Source organism: Dipodomys merriami, unplaced genomic scaffold (genome assembly GCF_024711535.1).
Source record: "Dipodomys merriami isolate MVZ:Mamm:240054 unplaced genomic scaffold, mDipMer1.0.p SCAF_146, whole genome shotgun sequence".
Classification (NCBI taxonomy): domain Eukaryota; kingdom Metazoa; phylum Chordata; class Mammalia; order Rodentia; family Heteromyidae; genus Dipodomys; species Dipodomys merriami.
The window spans coordinates 1,734,255-1,751,796 of NW_027202782.1; the positions used below are offsets into that span (position 1 = coordinate 1,734,255).

Sequence of the window (17,542 nt, forward strand, 5' to 3'; positions counted from 1 at the left end):
GTTGCTAGGCAGGTACTCTACCTCTTGAACTATACTCCAGCATGGATGTTTGTTTCTTTCCCATTACTTTACAGTTTTTAAGATAATGAGTTGTTTCCTCCAAAGGTATCCCATGAAGATATTTAAAATTTGATGTTTCAACAATGGAGGGGGTAACAATGTTCAAGAAGAAGTGTACTCATTACCTCACTCATGTAACTGTAACCCTCTGTATAGTATCTTTACAATAAAAAAAAAAAATCTAAGCCGGGCGCCGGTGGCTCACGCCTGTAATCCTAGCTACTCAGGAGGCTGAGATCTGAGAATCGCGGTTCAAAGCCAGCCCGGGCAGGAAAGACCGTGAGACTCCTATCTCCAATAAACCACTAGAAAACCGGAAGTGGCGCTGTAGCTCAAGTGGTAGAGCACTCGCCTTGAGCTGAAGAGCTGAGGGACAGCACCCAAGCCCAGAGTTTAAGCCCCATGACCGACAAAAAAAAAAAAAAAAAAAAAAAAATCTAAAAAAAAAATTTGATGTTTCAGTCCATTGCAGTTGTCTATTGACCTTTAATTGTCCATCTTTGATGAGTATATGTTTATAGGCAAGTGTGTATTTTATATTATGATTTTTTGGTAGCTAATGACATTTATTGTTGAATGACACAGTCACTGGGGAAGGCTGCTACTCGAATTCTTTGCTCTAGAGAACTTTTTTTTTTTTTTACATTTTATTTATTTTTTTAGTTGGTTGTGGGGCTTGAACTCATGGTCTTGGAGTTGTCATTTTCAGTTTTTTTTTTTTTTTTAAACTGGTCCTGGGGCCTGAACTCTGGGCCTGGGCGCTGTCCCTCAGCTCTTCAGCTCAAGGCTTTACCACTTGAGCCACAGAGCCACTTCCGGTTTTCTGATTGTTTATTGGAGATTAGGGTCTCACAGACTTTCCTGCGTAACCTGGCTTTGAACCATGATCCTCAGATTTCAGCCTTCTGAGTAGCTAGGATTATAGGTATGATCCACTGACACCCCACTGAGGGTGAGATCTTATTAAAACAATTTCCCATTCATCCTTCTCAGGACATTTCTAAATTTCTAGTACACAATAACTCAGAGTTGTCATCCCTAGAGATACCATGTGATGCTAGATACCTGTGGCTCACACTTGTAATCCTAGCTATTCAGAAGGCTGAGATCTGAAGACCATGGCTCAGAGACAGCCCAGGGAGGAAAGTCTGTGAGACTTTCATGTCCAAATAACTACCAGAAAACCAGAAGTAATGCTGTGGCTTTAAGTGGTAGAATGGCTGGCCCAGGCTCTGAGTTTAAGCCCCATAACTGACCAGAAAAAAGAGAGAGAGACAGAGACAGAGAGACAGAGACAGAGACAGTGAATTCTTCATTTTTTTGTGCATTAAAAAAAACTAGGTTATTGACTTGCTTTGCAGGGCCTTTTTTATGTACCTCAAATAATTTTATTGTACATTGTGCATATTTTCTCCTTTCTCTTCTAGTTCTTTTTCTTTTTTGTAATTTTTTTTCAATTTTAGAGTTGGTTGGTTAGCTCTTCATCCTTTCATTATTGCTTCCTGTTGGAACACTTGTTTGGAAAACTACTGTACAGAGGGGTTACAGTTTCATAAGCAAGGTAATGAGTACATTTCCTTTTTGCTTATGTGGTGCTGAGGAATCGAACCCAGGGCCTCAGGCATGCAAGGCAAGCACTCTACCACTGAGCCACCTTCCCAGCCCAATGAGTACATTTCCTATCAAGCTTTGTTATCCTTTCTTTTGTTTGTCAGTTGTGGGGCTTGAACTCTGGGCCTGGACACTGTCCCTCAGCTCTTCAGCTCATGGCAAGCGCTCTTCCACTTGAGCCACAGCGCCACTTCCAGTTTTCAGGTGGTTAATTGGAGATAGGAGATCGACTTTCCTGTCTAGCTGACTTTGAACTGTGATCTAACCTCCTGATATCAACCTCCTGAGTAGCTAGGATTACAGGCTTGAGTCATCTGCCTGGCCAAAGTTTCCTGGCATTATCTCTAATGCCAGGAGCCCAGAGGGTGGTGTTCCCAGGAGCAATTCAGTGATGGGCACTTGGCTGCCACCTCTACTTCCTCCTGCCCTTCACTTCAGCCTGCCAAGTTGGCTGACGCAGGACCCTGATTGTGAATCTCCACTGGCATTAGGGAAATAATGGACACACATCTTTTTGATCTTCAGTTAACATTGAACAATAATCTTATGATCATTTTTTTCCCTAGAGAATTTGCCTCTTTTGCATTTAGTAGTTCAGAATTAGATGTCTATATGTGTTTGAAAGGACTCTTACCCTGAGCCTGGGAAAATGTGGGTCCATTTTCTTATAGTAACAGAAGCAAGGCCTGGGGTTGAAGACTCACTTGCTAGCTTCAGCTCAGTAGAAAACAGTTGGGGGTCCGACATGCCCGGAAAAGAAGTTTCCCATTTCTAAACTGAAGCGTGCTTGGGAGGCCTGCCCCTTATCCCATTTGTTCTATTTTAGTCCCAGTTCAGATATGCTTAATTATCTAGCTAATTGCTTAGCTCAGTTATTAAAGAGCAAAGAATAGCAGGAGGAGGGGGAGGTAGAGGTGAGCCTGATGTGGGCAGATAAGTTGACAGGAAATATAAGGCCACCAGAGCAGGGAACAGGCCTTGATTCAGAGCTGCCTTAGTCTAGTTGCCTGCTCCAGAAAACAGAATGAGCATCAGAAAAATAACTTGCAAAGCTGTATATAGTGGTAAGCAGGTTTAAAATCTGTCAGTAAATAGCCTAAAATACTGGCAGCAAATGTATCTCTAGGTGGCAAGGTTGTAGGGGCTTTTTTTAAAATAAATATCCTTTTTTTGTGTGTGTAAGTTTATTACAGAACATCTTAAGTACTTAAAACATACTATAGGCATTCAGAATGGTTCTTGTTCAGTGTCTCCTGTTTCTTGGTCATAGAGCTGAACTCATGGCCTGGGTGCTGTCCCTGAGCTTTTTTGTTCAAGGCTAATACTCCAACACTTTGAGCCACACCAGCATCACTTCTAGTTTTTTGGTGGGTAATTGGAGATAAGAGCCTCTCAGACTTACCTGCCCAGTCTGGCTTCTGTTATCCTCAGATCTCAGCTCTTGAATCAGTAGGATTACATGCATGAGCCACCAGCATTGGGCTCTCCTGGTATTTTGATAATGGCATTTTCCTTTTTTTTTTTTTTTTTTGTTTACATTCATTCATTCTCGGGCTGATCCTTTGTATATTTGCTGTTGGTGGTGGAGTCCTGAAGGTTGAGATATCTAATCCAACATGGCGATTTTTTTTTTTTCTTTCCAGTTTTCTCCTGGGTTGCCCATTGGGATGTTTGCTTTAGCTAGAACTCCTGAGCTGCCTTCATTCTCTGCCTTCCAAAGAAGCTTTGTTCAGTGCTCTGCCTGGGGCTCTAGCCTAGGACTGCTGTGCATGTTAATTTCTTGGCTTTAGAGGAATATGGCTGCTTACAGTGTTTTAGGGAAAACTTGCCTACAGCAGGACTCACATAAACATTTTTGGCCGATTTGAGTTTTTTCTTGTCCTTTCTACCTGAAGGTGTGCTTGCTTCTTCAAAGATGTTAGCTTATTGGTTCTCATTTTTAATATCTTCTGTAAGGATAGAAATCCTAGGTATGTGTATGTGTGGGGGGGGGGAGAGGGAGAGGGAGAGATAGAGGGAAGGAGGGAGGGAGAGAGAGGGAGAGAAATCCTGTTAGCAAGAGCAGCAAGCATCCAGGACAGCTGGAACAGTAGCTCTCATTGCTCTGAGTGACCATTCTTGTGGACACTTCTTCCTGTCCATTGAACTTACCTGGACATTTCATAGCAGCTTTCAGCCTTGGCTGTCTGTTAGAATCACCTTGAATCTTCAGAAGTTCCCACGGCCCAGCTGTAACCCACATCAGTCCCATCTGAGTCTCTAGGGTGAGACAGAAAATAAGATGTTGGTAGGGCAGCCAGGGGGGAGCCATGGACTTACAATAATGCCCACTCCCTCCCTGTGGATCTAAAATTCTGGATCTGGGTGCTGACCCTGAGCTCTTCAGCTCAAGGCTAAGGTTCTCCCACTTGAGCCACAGTGCTACTTCTGGTTTTCTGGTGGTTAATTGGAGATGAGTCTCACGGACGTTCCTGCCTGGGATGACTGAACCATGATCCTCAGATGTCAGCCTCCTGAGTAGCTAGGTTTACAGGCGTGAGCCACTGGCACTGGCTTAATAATGCCTATTTTAAACAAAAATTTGTGTGTGTGTTTCACTTAATTTTTCTAGTGGGAATGTTTCCAACTTGTCAGCAACACTGGAAATCAGAGCCCATCATGTGTCACTAGAAAAGCATCCTCTTAGACCAGGTGCTTGTGGTTCATGACTATAATCATCACTACTCAGGAGTCAGATCTGAAGATCATGGTTTGAAGCCAGCCTGGGCAGAAAAGCCTGTGAGGCTCTTTAACTCAGTCCAGCAAACAGCCAGAAGTCTTGAGCAAAAATGTCAGATGAGAGTGTGAGCAAAAATGTCAGATGAGAGTGTGAGCAAAAATGTCAGATGAGAGTGTGAGGCCCTGAGTTCAAGACTAGGTACATGCATACAAAACAAAAAAAACAAAACATCCTCTTGGGGCTGAGAATGTGGCTTAGTGGTAGAGTGCTTGCCTAGCATGCGTGAAGCCCTGGGTTTGATTCCTCAGTATCATATAAACAGAAAAAGCTAGAAGTGGCTCAAGTGGTAGAGTGGTAGCCTTGGGCAAAAGAAGCTCAGGGACAATGCCCAGGCCCTGAGTTCAAGCCCTTGGACAGGCAACAATGACAACAGCAAAAACATCCTCTTAAGTATAGAGATGAAGCAGCCAGCCTTTATTACAAATGTACTGAGCTTGCCATGTACCGTACTCATTCCTGGGCACCATTCTGAACAGGGAGGTGCATGGGAGTTGTCTTTACATATAAGAAAAGCATCTTGGAGAAACAGCACCCACTGCTAGGCTACACAGCTTACAAATAATAGGACCAGACTGCAGCCCGAGTAACTTTTCTGCTTTATTGGGCATGGTGAAATGAGGCTTTCCCTTATGGATTGGTGGAGACTTTTGGCGCCTCCACCAATGAGGAATGTGTTGGGAATGTGTTGACTTCCTAGGAATACCTCATTCCCATCATGCCTGTGCTGCTCTACTTATTTTACCTTCCTGTGAGGAAGGCAAACTGGCTGCTCGTTACTTTTCAAAATGGTTTAACTTCTGTTATTTTAAACAAACCCAGAGTAAATATATTTTCATTCTATGTTGATTGGATCTATGTGCTGAAATTCTTTTATAAAATGCTAAATCTTATACAATAAAATCGGGACCAAATCATTATATGCTTCTTTTAATAGTACCCTGTGTCCTGGTGGGACAGTTACTATAAAAATACAAGTCTCTCCAGCTCACCTTCTTAATTCATGTGTGGGTTGTGTGACTTACTGTAAATGTAGGGGTTTGTGTTACAGAATATGTTAATAGGTATGAGCGAGTGCATGTGTTAGAGTTACTGTATGTGAATGAGTGTATTAGTGAGAGTGTGTTACTGTGAGTGTGTGTATGTGAGAGGGTATGAATTAAGGTAGAGTAGGACAAGGAGATAATTGGAGTAAAGAGCTGGAGGCTGAGGTCACGGGGTTGTTCTGTGGCACTAGGTGACTGGGGAAGAGGTGGGGGAAGAGAACTTGGAGTGCTCACTCTACCTCCCAAGGGAAGCCATGGGTGGATGTATTGACTGAAAGATAGCATCCCCTCGCCCCTCCACAGTGATACAGGCACTGACTGTGCCTGTTTCCTTTTTCCTCTTGACTACACTCTAGTCCTGGCCCAGCTGTTGTAAGTGACTTCTAGAGTGTCAGAGGGCCTTTGTCTCCAGCCAGAATCTGGAAGAACCCCTTGTTGGAATGTCTGGGTGAGGCTTTTGCAAAGTATAGGGATGTCATCTGATTTCAGCTGGGAAAACACACTGACTTTAAGCCTTTGTTTTTGTCATTGGCAGCTTCCCACTGGATCTTCTGTCCATCTATTACCACCTCAGACCATCAGGATGGCCACAAACAAAAGTAAGGGCCAGAGTTCCTTGGCCCTTCACAAGGTCATCATGGTTGGCAGTGGAGGAGTGGGCAAGTCAGCCCTGACGCTTCAGTTCATGTACGATGAGGTAAGACTGCCAAGATGACTGAATTTCCTGTGCAATGCCTCTGCTGCAGCTGTGTATCTGTGTCCATCCTCCCATATGCATAGGGGCTCATATGGATTTGTGTCTGGCTAGTTTCTGAAGAGTTGCATGGGTATAGGGGAGCTCCAGCTTAAACTCTGGCAGGGGCATAAGAAGGCTCTGCTTCCATTTTTTATGTTAATGTTGTCATTCAAAGCACTTTGTCATTGAACTTTGTGACAGAGGCAAGGGGGGGAGGGGGGAGAGGCCTTTGTACATAGGTGCTAGAGTTTGTGCCTTAAATGTTTCCCAAAAGTTGTGTGTTGAAGGCTCAGTTATTAACCTGTGGTGCTGTTGGTAGGGGGTGGAGCCTAGTGGGAGGAAGTTAGGTCATTGGAGCATACCTGGGAAGGAGATATTAGATCCTGGCCCCTTCCTGTTTGTATGCTTGCTCCGGCCACCATGATATAAGCAACTTCCTCTGCCATTTGCTCCCACCATGATGTGCTGTTTGCAACAGGGCCTACTATGGACTGAGACCTCTGAAACTCACCCAAATTAAACCTACCTTCTTTTTAAAACAATTTTTATTTATTTTTTTGATAGTCCTGGGGTTTAAACTCTGGGCCTGGGCACTGTCCCTGACCTGCTTTTGCTCAAAGCTAGCACTCTACCACTTGAGCCACAGTGCTACTTCTGGCTTTTTCTGTTTATGTGTACTGAGGAATGGGCCCCACCTTCATGTATGCTAGGCAAGCACTCTATCACTAAGCCACATGCCCAACCCCTAAAAAATTTTAACTTGTTATTGTAAAGGTGGTGTATGGAGGGGTTATGGTTATATAAGTCAGGTAAAGAGTACATTTCTTGTTGGATTATGTCACCCCCTTCCCTCACTCTCTCAAACCTTTTTTCTTTTAAGATCTTAGAAATTTTGTCATGGTAATAGAAAATAACTCGTACAATTTGTTTCTTTTTTCTTTCTTCCTGCAGTACTAGGGTTTGGAGTCAGGGCTTCATGCTTGCTAGGTAGGTGCTCTACCACTTGAACCATGCCCCTAGACCTTTTATGCTGTAGTTTTTATCAGTTCCCTCCTTGCCCCCCACACACAGCCTGTCTCACTTTTTTTTTTTTGGTTGGTCATGGGGCTTGAACTCTGGGCCTGGGTACTGTCCCTCAGCTCTTCAGTTCAAGGCTAGCATTCTACAACTTGAGCCACAGCGCCACTTCCAGTTTTCTTGTGGTTTACTGGAGATAAGAGTCTCACAGGCAGGCTTTGAACCACGATCCTCAGCTCTCAGCCTCTTGAGTAGCTAGGTTTATAGGCATGAACCCCTCACTTTTTTACCTGGCATCAGTATCAGGATAATCCTTCTACTTGTCCCTTCTGTGTAGAGGGGATTATGGGTGTATGCTACCACACCCAGTTTATTTGTTAAGATGGGCTCTCACTTTTTTCCTGGGTTGACCTCAAACTTAAATCCTCCTGATCTCCACCCCCAGAGTAGCTAGGTGTGTACCACCACACCTGGCCCCACAACAGGCAATTCCAAAGAACACATTAGATACTTGGCTTTGTGACTAGTCAGTTTGGAGAGAAAAGCAAAGTTGTCATAAGAAACTAATCTTTTCCCAAGCGATAGACATCAAGGTCTTCCTAACTCCATGCAGCAAGGAAAAGGTTTCACCATCCTCACCCCAAATATACATTACTTAATGTGGAAACTGTGACTGCAGCCAGAATGACAACACAGCCTTGACTCTTGTGTTTGCTGGAACTTGAGGCAGAGGCAGTGCTCAGAGCAGATCTCCACCTCAGGACCTTTTCTGTGCATGGTACCCATATACCACGTGCTGTGATACTTGCCAGAGATGCTAGAGCCAGGCAGTGTGGCTCAGTCTCCTTCCATGAGGAGTCCTGTGCTGAGCTCTGGAGGGGCTTCTAGCTGAGAGAGGCTGATCTGGAGATGGTTGGTTGGGGAACAATGGTGGACTTCCGCTGCTGCAGGAATATCCCTCTCCCCCACGGCTGACTCACCAGCATTGTGATGGGAAGTTACTGGGTGGAACCCCATGTGAACAGGTCCCGTGGCTCCTGGTACTGTGGTGTGGAGAAATGGAGTAAAGCCTGGAGCTAAATTCAGTCTGGAAAGTTGGAAAGTGCTCCCAGTGAAGCTTGCTAGTGAGTTCCTAGATGTGACAGAACACTAATTCCTTAGTGTCTATGCAAGATTGGTTCCAGGATCCCATGGATTCCAAAATCTACGGACTTTTGAGTTCCATCCATAAATGAATCCAGGATTTGCTTATCACCTACATACTCCTCTCTATACTTCAAGTCATGTCTAGACTGAGTAGGTGTAATACTGTATTGTTTAGGGAGTAATGGTCCAAAAAAGAAAAAAACAGTTGTGTTATGTTCAGTCCAGATGACATTTATTTTCTTTCTTTTCTTTTCTTTTTTTGGTTGGTCATGGGGCTTGAACTCTGGGCCTGGGCGCTGTCCCTCAGCTCTTCAGCTCAAGGCAAGTGCTCTGCCACTTGAGTGACAGTGCCATTTCCGGCTTTGTCTGATTATGTGGAGCTGAGGAATCGAACCCAGGGCCTCATGCATGCAAGGCAAGCATTCTACCACTGAGCCACCTTCCCAGCCTGCCCGCCCTCCCTCCCTCCCTCCCTCCCTCCCTCCCTCCCTCCCTCCTTCCCTCCCTTCCTTCCTTCCTCTTTCCTCTCTCTTTCTGTCTCTTTCTCTTTCTTTGTCTTTCTGTCTCTCTCTTCTTTTTCTCTTTCATTTTCTCTTTCTGTCTCTCCCTCCCTCCCTCTCTCCCTCCCTCCCTCCCTCCCTCCCTCCCTCCCTTCCTTCCTTCCTTCCTTCTTTTTTTCCTTCCCCTCTCTGTCTCTGTCTCTGTCTCTGTCTCTGTCTCTCTCTCTCTCTCTCTCTCACTGTGCACTGTCCCTCAGCTCTTCAGCTCTAGGCAAGTGCTCTACCACTTGAGCCATAGCACCACTTCTGGTTTTCTGGTGGTTTATTGGAGATAAGAGTCTTAGGGACTTTCCTGCCCTGCCTGGCTTTGACTTTGAACCAAGATCCTCAGCTTGCAGCCTCCTGAGTGAGTAGCTAGAATTACAGGTCTGAGCGATTAGTGCCCCATGACATTTTCTTCTAGACAGTTTTCATCTGTGGTTGGTTGAATCCATAGTCACAGAACTCAGATGACTGTGGTCCTGAAACTTGCATTACTGCTAATGCTGTGTAGCTGGTAAGCTGAAAACCCGTTTCTAAACTGTCACTACAAGAGAGTTTCCATCAACAATGCTAGAGGAAAGGCTAAATTGTATTTTGTAATATTTCAGTCATTGTCATAAGACTATTTGCAACCATGAAAATTGAACAAGAAAATTTATTAGAGAAGCTGGAAGGGTACAAGAGACTGTGGTGGAAGGGGTGAAATTGATTGGAATACAGGCTTATGCCTGTAATCCTAGCAAATCAGGAGGCTGAGATCTGAGGGTCACGGTTTGAAGCCAGCTTGAGCAGGAAAGTCTGTGAGATTCTTCTCTCTAATTAATCACAGAAAAAGCCAGAAATGGTGCTGTGGCCCCATGTGGTAGAGCACTAGCCTTGAGCAAAAAAGCTCAGGGACAATGCCCAGTCCCCAAGTTCAAGCGCCAGGATTGGCAAAAAGAAAAGGAATATGTGGTCATTGGCTTAATTCTTTTCTTTTTTCTTTTTTGTTGGTCCTGGGGCTTCAACTCAGGGCCTGGGCACTGTCCCTGAGCTTTTTTGCTGAAGGATAGCACTCTACCACTTTGAACCACAGTATCACTTCTAGTTCTCTGGGTTAATTGGAGATAAGAATCTTATGGACTGAGGCTGGGAAAGTGGCTCAGTGGTAGAGTACTTGTCTTGCATGCATGAGGCCCTGAGTTTGCTTCCTCAGCACCATATAAGCAGAAAAAACTGCAAGTGGCACTGCGGCTCAAGTGGTAGAGTGCTAGACTCAGCTGAAGAGCTGAGGGACAGCACCCAGGCCCCATGACCGACAAAACAAACAAAACAAAACAAACAAAAAAAGAATCCTATGGACTTTCCTGCCTTGGCTGGCTTCGAAGTGTAATCCTGAGTAGCTAGAATTATAGACATGAGCCATTGGTGCCTAGCAGCTTAGTTCTTTTCTGAATATTTTTTATTTTTACTTTTATTTTTTATTTTATCTATGGTTGGTTGTGGGTCTTGAACTCTGGGCTTGGGTGCTATCCCTAAGCTCTTCAGCTCAAGGCTAGCGCTGTACCACTTGAGCCACAGCGCCACTTCTGGTTTTCTGGTGGTTAATTGGAGATAAGAGTCTCACAGACTTTCCTGCCTGGGCTGGCTTTGAACTGTGATATCAGCCTCCCAAGTAGCTAGGATTACAGGTATGAGCCAGTAGTGCCAGGCTTCTGAATGTTTTGATTTTAGCATCAAAGCACCTCATTGGTGCTGTGGAGGTGTGGTGACACAGTCCACATGTGTGGAACCACTACAGTCAGAGCCCTTGTACAACTCATGTATCCTAATAGGAAAAGAAAATCCAAACAATAAACTTAAATCTGTGGATATACTGCCTATAGATCTAGTATTTGTTTTATATTTAAAATTGTCAGAAAGCCAAATAACGTTTTTACTTTTGTCTGCATTAATCTGATTGACTGTTTAAAATAAAATCATGTGGAAGTGGCACTGTGGCTCAAGCAGTAGAGTGCTCACCTTGAGCTGAAGAGCTGAAGGATAGTGCCCAAGCCCAGAGTTCAAGCCCCACGACCTACCAAAAATAAATAAATAAATAAAATCATGTGTCTGAAAATATCAAGTGAAACTCCTTTGTGCAATTATATATGCTAATAATTTTTAAATAAATTATTGTTATTACTACCAAAGTGATGTATAGAGGGTTTACCATTTCATAAATCAGGTAATGAGTACATTTCTTTTTTTGGACCATGTCACCCTTTTGCTTTCCTCCTTGCCAATGATGCTAATGATTTTTTAAAGTAAATTTAAAAGATATAAAAAGATTATTCATCTGATATGTTACACAATACACAGGAAATGACTTTGATATTATTACTAAACACAGACACAGAGGGAAAGTTTCATATTTCCCTGTCTATTTTTGTCCTTAAAAAGATTTTTTTTTTTTTGGGGGGGGGTCCGGTCATGGGGCCTGAATCCTGGGCCTGGGCGCTGTCCCTCAGCTCTTCAGCTCAAGGCTAGCGCTCTACCCCTTGAGCCACAGCGCCACTTCCGGCTTTTTTCTTTTGCTTATGTAGTGCTAAGGAATCGAACCCAGGGCCTCAGGCATGCAAGGCAAGCGTTCTGCCACTGAGCCACCTTCCCAGCCCATTAAAAAGACTTTTGTTTGTTTGTTTGTTCGTGGGGCTTGAACTCTGGACCTGGGCGCTATCCCTGAGCTCTTCAGTTCAAGGCAAGCTCTCTACCACTTGAGCCACAGCGCCACTTCTGGCCTTTTCTGTTTATGTGGTACTAGTATGCTTCATGCATACTAGGCAAGCACTGTACCACTGATCCACCTTCCCAGCTATCCCCCACCAATTTTTTTTTAAAATCAAGGGTCATTCGTATATTTATAATATTATTGATGGGCTATATAAAATTATCGGTATAGAGCAGTGGTTTACTACTTTTCTTTTTTTTGGGTGGGGGGTCCGGTCGTGGGGCCTGAACTCTGGGCCTGGGCACTGTCCCTCAGCTCTTCAGCTCAAGGCTAGCTAGCGCTCTACCACTTGAGCCACAGCATGACTTCCGGCTTTTTTCTTTTTGCTAAGGAATCGAACCCAGGGCCTCAGGCTTGCAAGGCAAGCACTCTACCACTGAGCCACCTTCCCAGCCCCAATTTACTACTTTTCTTAAGTTCTTTTTTTTTTTTTTTTTTTGTCGGTCGTGGGGCTTGAACTCTGGGCCTGGGCGTTGTCCCTTAGCTCTTCAGCTCAAGGCGAGCGCTCTACCACTTGAGCTACAGCGCCACTTCCGGTTTTCTGATGGTTTTTATTGGAGATAGGAGTCTCACGGTCTCTCCTGCCCGGGCTGGCTTTGAACCGTGATCCTCAGATCTCAGCCTCCTGAGTAGCTAGGATTACAGGCGTGAGCCACCAGCGCCCGGCTTTTCTTAAGTTCTTATACTGACTATCTAGAGGTTAGATTTCTAGAAGCGGGATAGCTAAGGCAGAGAGTAAGGTCCTCCGGTTTTACCAGATGTTGACCATGTCCTTCCCATAGTGACAGCCTGTGTTTTGCCCCCACTAGTACAGGAGTGTCTACCTCTAGAAGTGTGTCATATGTTTGCAGTTTGCCACCTAGTAGGTGAAAAATGTATATAATTTTCATTTTCTTCTTCCTTTTTGCTCCTCCTGGGCTTGAACTTAGGGCTTGGGCACTGTTCCTGAGCTTCTTTTGCTCAAGGCTAGCACTCTACTACTTGAGCCATAGTGCCACTTTTGGCTTTTTCTGTTTACGTGGTACTGAGGAATCAAACCCAGGGCTTCATGCATTCTAGATAAGCACATTACCACTGAGCCACATTCCCAGCCCTTTTTTTTTTTTTTTAAACTAGCGAGATTGTACATCTCTAAGTGTAGCTTCTTGTGTGTTTTTTTTTTGTGTGAATTCTTTCTGCTTATCCACCATCCCTCCATTGTACTGACTCCTTCCCCCTCTTTTTTCTAGGACCACCTAAGATATAATCGATTGATTAGCTCTCTCTTGCCTTTGTGGTATCTCAGTTTGGTGTGTGGGGTTTTTTTCCCCCCCTTTTTTATGGAGTCTAACTTACCTGTTTTTTTTTTTTTTTAACATTTGCTTCTGGATTTGAGTCATAGTTTAAAAGGCCTTCTTGTTCTCTACTTTAGGGTAATGAAAATATGCCACTCATATTTTACTTAAGTATTGGAATGGTTTTGTTTTATTTTTATTTTTTTGTTTTTTTGGTTTTTTTGGTCCAGTCGTGGGGCCTGAACTCTGGGCCTGGGCGCTGTCCCTCAGCTCTTTAGCTCAAGGCTAGCGCTCCACCACTTGAGCCACAGCACCACTTCCGGGTTTTTTCTTTTTTGCTTATGTGGTGCTGAGGAATCGAACCCAGGGCCTCAGGCATGCAAGGCAAGCACTCAACCACTGAGCCAACTTCCCAGCCCTGGAATGGTTTTGTTTTAAACGTGAATCTTTGACCCATGCGGAGTTTATCCTGCTGCAGTTGTTTAAATTCTGGGTTCTTCTTGCCAAATTGCTTTTTAAGTGAATTTTATATTTCTGCTAATGATGAATAAGATCTCCATTGTCACCCTTCCCCATGTTGCACTGAGTATTCTGCTTTGTGCTTGGGTTTTCCTCTATAAAATGGGGACATCCTCTTGATTGTTTTAATTGTAGGATGGAGAGTTACAAAGCTAAGTGCTGTTTTTTCACATCAAGTGCTATTTTTATTCTGAATTAGACATTTTGTGTTAATTATAGGTGCTCAGTGTGAATACATATTTTGATTGTAAGCAGAGTACCTACAAACTGAATTTTTTCCCCTTAAAATTCTATTGCTTAGGCCTCAGGATGTGGTAGAGTGCTTACCTAGCATGCATGAAGCCCTGGGTTTGATTACTCAGTACCACATAAACAGAAAAGGCTGGAAGTGGCTCTGTGGCTGAAGTGGTAGAGTGATAACCTTGAACAAAAGAACTTTGCTCAGGGACAGTGCCCAGGCCCTGAGTTCAAGCCCAGGACTGGCAAAAAAAAAATTATATTGCTCATTTGGTACTATTGGTTCACACCTATAAAGGTGGCCGGGCACTGGTGGCTCACACCTGTAATCCTAGCTACTCATGAGGCTGAGACCTGAGGATTGTGGTCTATAGCCAGCCTAGCTAGGAAAGTTTACAAGGATCATGGTTTGGAGCTAGTCTGGATAGGAAAGTGCAAGATGATTCTTATCTCCAATAAATTCCCCGAAGCTAGAAGTGGAGCTGTGTGGTAGAGCATTAGCCTTGAGAAAAATAAAATTTTTTTAAAAAACTAAGACAACACCCAGGCCCTCAGTTCAAACCCCAGGATGGCACCCATGCATTCAAGCATACACATGTGCATACACACGTTCTGTTGCTCACTGGTGACACTTCTTTTCCCAGTTTGTAGAGGACTATGAGCCTACGAAAGCTGACAGCTACAGAAAGAAAGTGGTTCTGGATGGAGAAGAGGTCCAGATAGACATCCTAGACACTGCGGGCCAAGAGGACTATGCTGCCATTCGTGACAACTACTTCCGGAGTGGGGAGGGCTTCCTGCTGGTGTTCTCCATCACTGAGCATGAGTCCTTCACAGCCACTGCTGAGTTCAGGTGTGTTTGACATGAGGTGACAGGCTTTTTCCTTGCTTTCCCTTCTTAATGCCTTGGGCTTAAAGCATATGGGGCTAAGGAGTGTGGTAGAAAGATGAGCTTGCTGTTAGGAATATTATGGCACATTATGACCTACCACATTTATAATCTTTTTTTTTTTTTTTTAGTCATGGGGCTTCAACTCTGGGCCTGGGCACTGTCCCTCAGCTCTTCTCCTCAAGCCTAGTGCTCCTCTACCACTTGAGCCACAGCGCCACTTCCGGTTATCTGGTAGTTAATTGGAGATAAGAGTCTCATAGACTTTCCTGCCCAGGCTGGCTTTGAACCACAACCCTCAGATCTCAGCCTCTTGAGTAGCTAGGATTACAGGTGTGAGCCACCAGCGCCCAGCCACCTTTATAATCTTTAACCTTCCCTGTTTTCAAATTCTGGCTGTAAAGTATCTCTGCCAAGTATAGGTGGCACAGTCCTGTAATCTTAGTACTCACGAGGCTGAGGCAGGAGGAGCAGAGTTTAATTGAGGTCAGTGTAGGCTACAGAATATGATCCTGTCTAAAAAAAAAAAGTAAACAAGCTATCTTTATAATTTCACCAAAAAGATAGTTTAGGTTGGGAATATGGCTTAGTGGTAGAGTGCTTGTCTAGCATGCATGAAGCCCTGGGTTTGATTCCTTAGTCCCACATAAACAGAAAAAGCCAGAAGGAGTGCTATAGCTCAAGTGGTAGAGTGCTAGCCTTGAGTAAAAGAAGCTCAGAGACAGTACTCAGGCCCTGAGTTCAAGCCCCTGGACTGGCAAAAAAAACCCCACAAAAATTAGGCTAGGCACCACTGGCTCATACTTGTAATCCTAGTTACTCAGGAAGCTGAGATCTGAGGACTGCAGTTTGAAGCCAACCCAGGCAAAAAAATCCCCATGAGACTCCTTTCTCCAGTTAACCACTCAAAAACAGAAACGGCACTGTGGCTCAAGTGGTAGAGTGTTAGTCTTGAGAACAAAGAGGCACAGGGACAGTACCCAGGCCCTGAGTTCAAGCCCTACAACTGACAAAAATAAAATGTCTATTTAGAGGTTATAAGGCACTGGCAATGAGACAGAATATCTGTTTACTGTGACTGCAATAGAGGGGTTATCCACTGGCTTTATAGTGTCTCACAGACCTGCTGGGGTGAGCCCCTTTGTCCTTTACAAGCTTTGTGGCCAGATGGTATGTTACTGGACATAGGAAATCCATTCTTTCTTTAGATCCACTGGTTAGGTAAGAAGGGAAATGCAGTAGTGTATTAGGAGCATGAAGCCCGTGGAGCCTTTCATTGTGCCCTGGCCCTAGCCCTCTCCAGAATGGGCTTGAGATGTTGCCCAGTGAGAGGGATATTTAATCTTTGATTTATTTACAGCGTCACAGCTGAAGATACCTTAAGGTAATTAAAAACAAAACAAAACACCCCCTCCCTTTTTTTTTTTTTTTTTTTTTTTTTTTTGCCAGTCCTAGGCCTTGAACTCAGGGCCCAAGTTCTTTTGCTCAAGGTTAGCACTCCACCACTTGAGCCCTAGTGCCACTTCTGGCTTTTTCTGTGTATGTAGTACTTAGGAATGAAATCCAGGGCTTCATGCATGCTAGGCAAGCACTGTACCACTAAACCACATTCCCAGCCCACCAAAATACATTCTATTATCTGGGTGCTGGTGGCTCACATCTGTAATCCTAGCTACTCAGGAGGTTGAGATCTGGGGATTATGATTTGAAGCCAGCCCAGTGAGACTTTTATTTCCAATGAACCACCAGAAAACGGGAATTGGAGCAGTGGCTCCCAAGTGATAAGAGTGCTAGCCTTGAGCAAAAAAGCTCAGTTCAAGTCCCATGACTGACCCTCGCCCCTAAAAAATGTTATCTTTAAGTAGTTGTACAAAGAAGTTTCCATTTAACAAAGTAGTTTATGACTACAATGCATCTTGTTCAATGTCACCCTTTCAACATTTTTTTTTTAATGACTTGGAGCTTGAACTCAGCCTGAGCACTGTCCCTGAGTTTCTTTTTGCTCAAGGATAGCACTCTATCACTTTAGCCACAGTGCCACTTCTGTCTTTTTCTGATTTTGTGGTGCTGAGGAATTAAACCCTGGGCTTTGTGCATGCTAGGCAAGCACTCTACCTCTAAGCCACATTTCCAGCCCTTCTCCCTGCTTCCAGCATTCTTTTTTTTTTTTTTTGGTCGGTAGTGGGACTTGAACTCTGGGCCTGGGCGCTGTCCCTCAGCTCTTCAGCTCAAGGCGAGCGCTCTACCACTTGAGCTACAGCGCCACTTCCGGTTTTCTTGTGGTTTATTGGAGATAGGAGTCTCACAGTCTCTCCTGCCCGGGCTGGCTTTGAACCGCGATCCTCAGATCTCAGCCTCCTGAGTAGCTAGGATTACAGGCGTGAGCCACCAGCGCCCGGCCCAGCATTCTTAATTATCCCTTGCAACTCATTCCTTCCCTCACCCTTCTTAATTTTTTAGGATATACATTGAATTCTTTTTTGTTGTTGTTGTTGGTCGTGGGGCTTGAACTCGGGTCCTGGGCGCTGTCTCAGCTCTTCAGCTCAAGACAAGCACTCTACCACTTGAGCCACAGTGCCACTTCTGTTTTTTCTAGTGGTTTATTGGAGATGAGTCTCATGGACTTTTCCTGCCCGGGCTGGCTTTGAACCACGATCCTCAGATCTCAGCCTCCTGAGTAGCTAGGATTACAGGCATGAGCCACCGGCACCCAGCTACATTGAATTCTTGACTGTATTCTCTTCTTTCTTTCCATTCGTCTGCCCCTCTTCTCATGACCCCACTTCACTCTACTTATTTATTTATTTATTTTTTGCCACCGTGGGGCTTGAACTCTGGGCCTGGGTGCTGTCCCTGAGCTCTTCAGCTCCAGGCTAGCACTCTACCATGTGAGCCACAGTGCCCACTTCCGGCTATTTCTGTTTATGTGGTGCTGAGGAA

The 17,542-nt window shown here is 44.5% G+C and overlaps 1 protein-coding gene across 3 annotated transcripts in view; it reads left to right on the forward strand.

The window, feature by feature from the left end:
* Ralb (RAS like proto-oncogene B) overlaps positions 1 to 17,542 on the forward strand; it is a 44,148-nt gene that overhangs the window by 19,060 nt on the left and 7,546 nt on the right. For all 3 annotated transcript variants that reach the window (XM_070021865.1, XM_070021867.1, XM_070021866.1), the window contains exons 2-3: positions 6,029 to 6,190; positions 14,358 to 14,566. In XM_070021865.1, coding sequence (XP_069877966.1) covers positions 6,077 to 6,190; positions 14,358 to 14,566 — 323 coding nt within the window. In that variant the 5' untranslated portion in view covers positions 6,029 to 6,076. The remainder of the gene's footprint in view (positions 1 to 6,028; positions 6,191 to 14,357; positions 14,567 to 17,542) is intronic.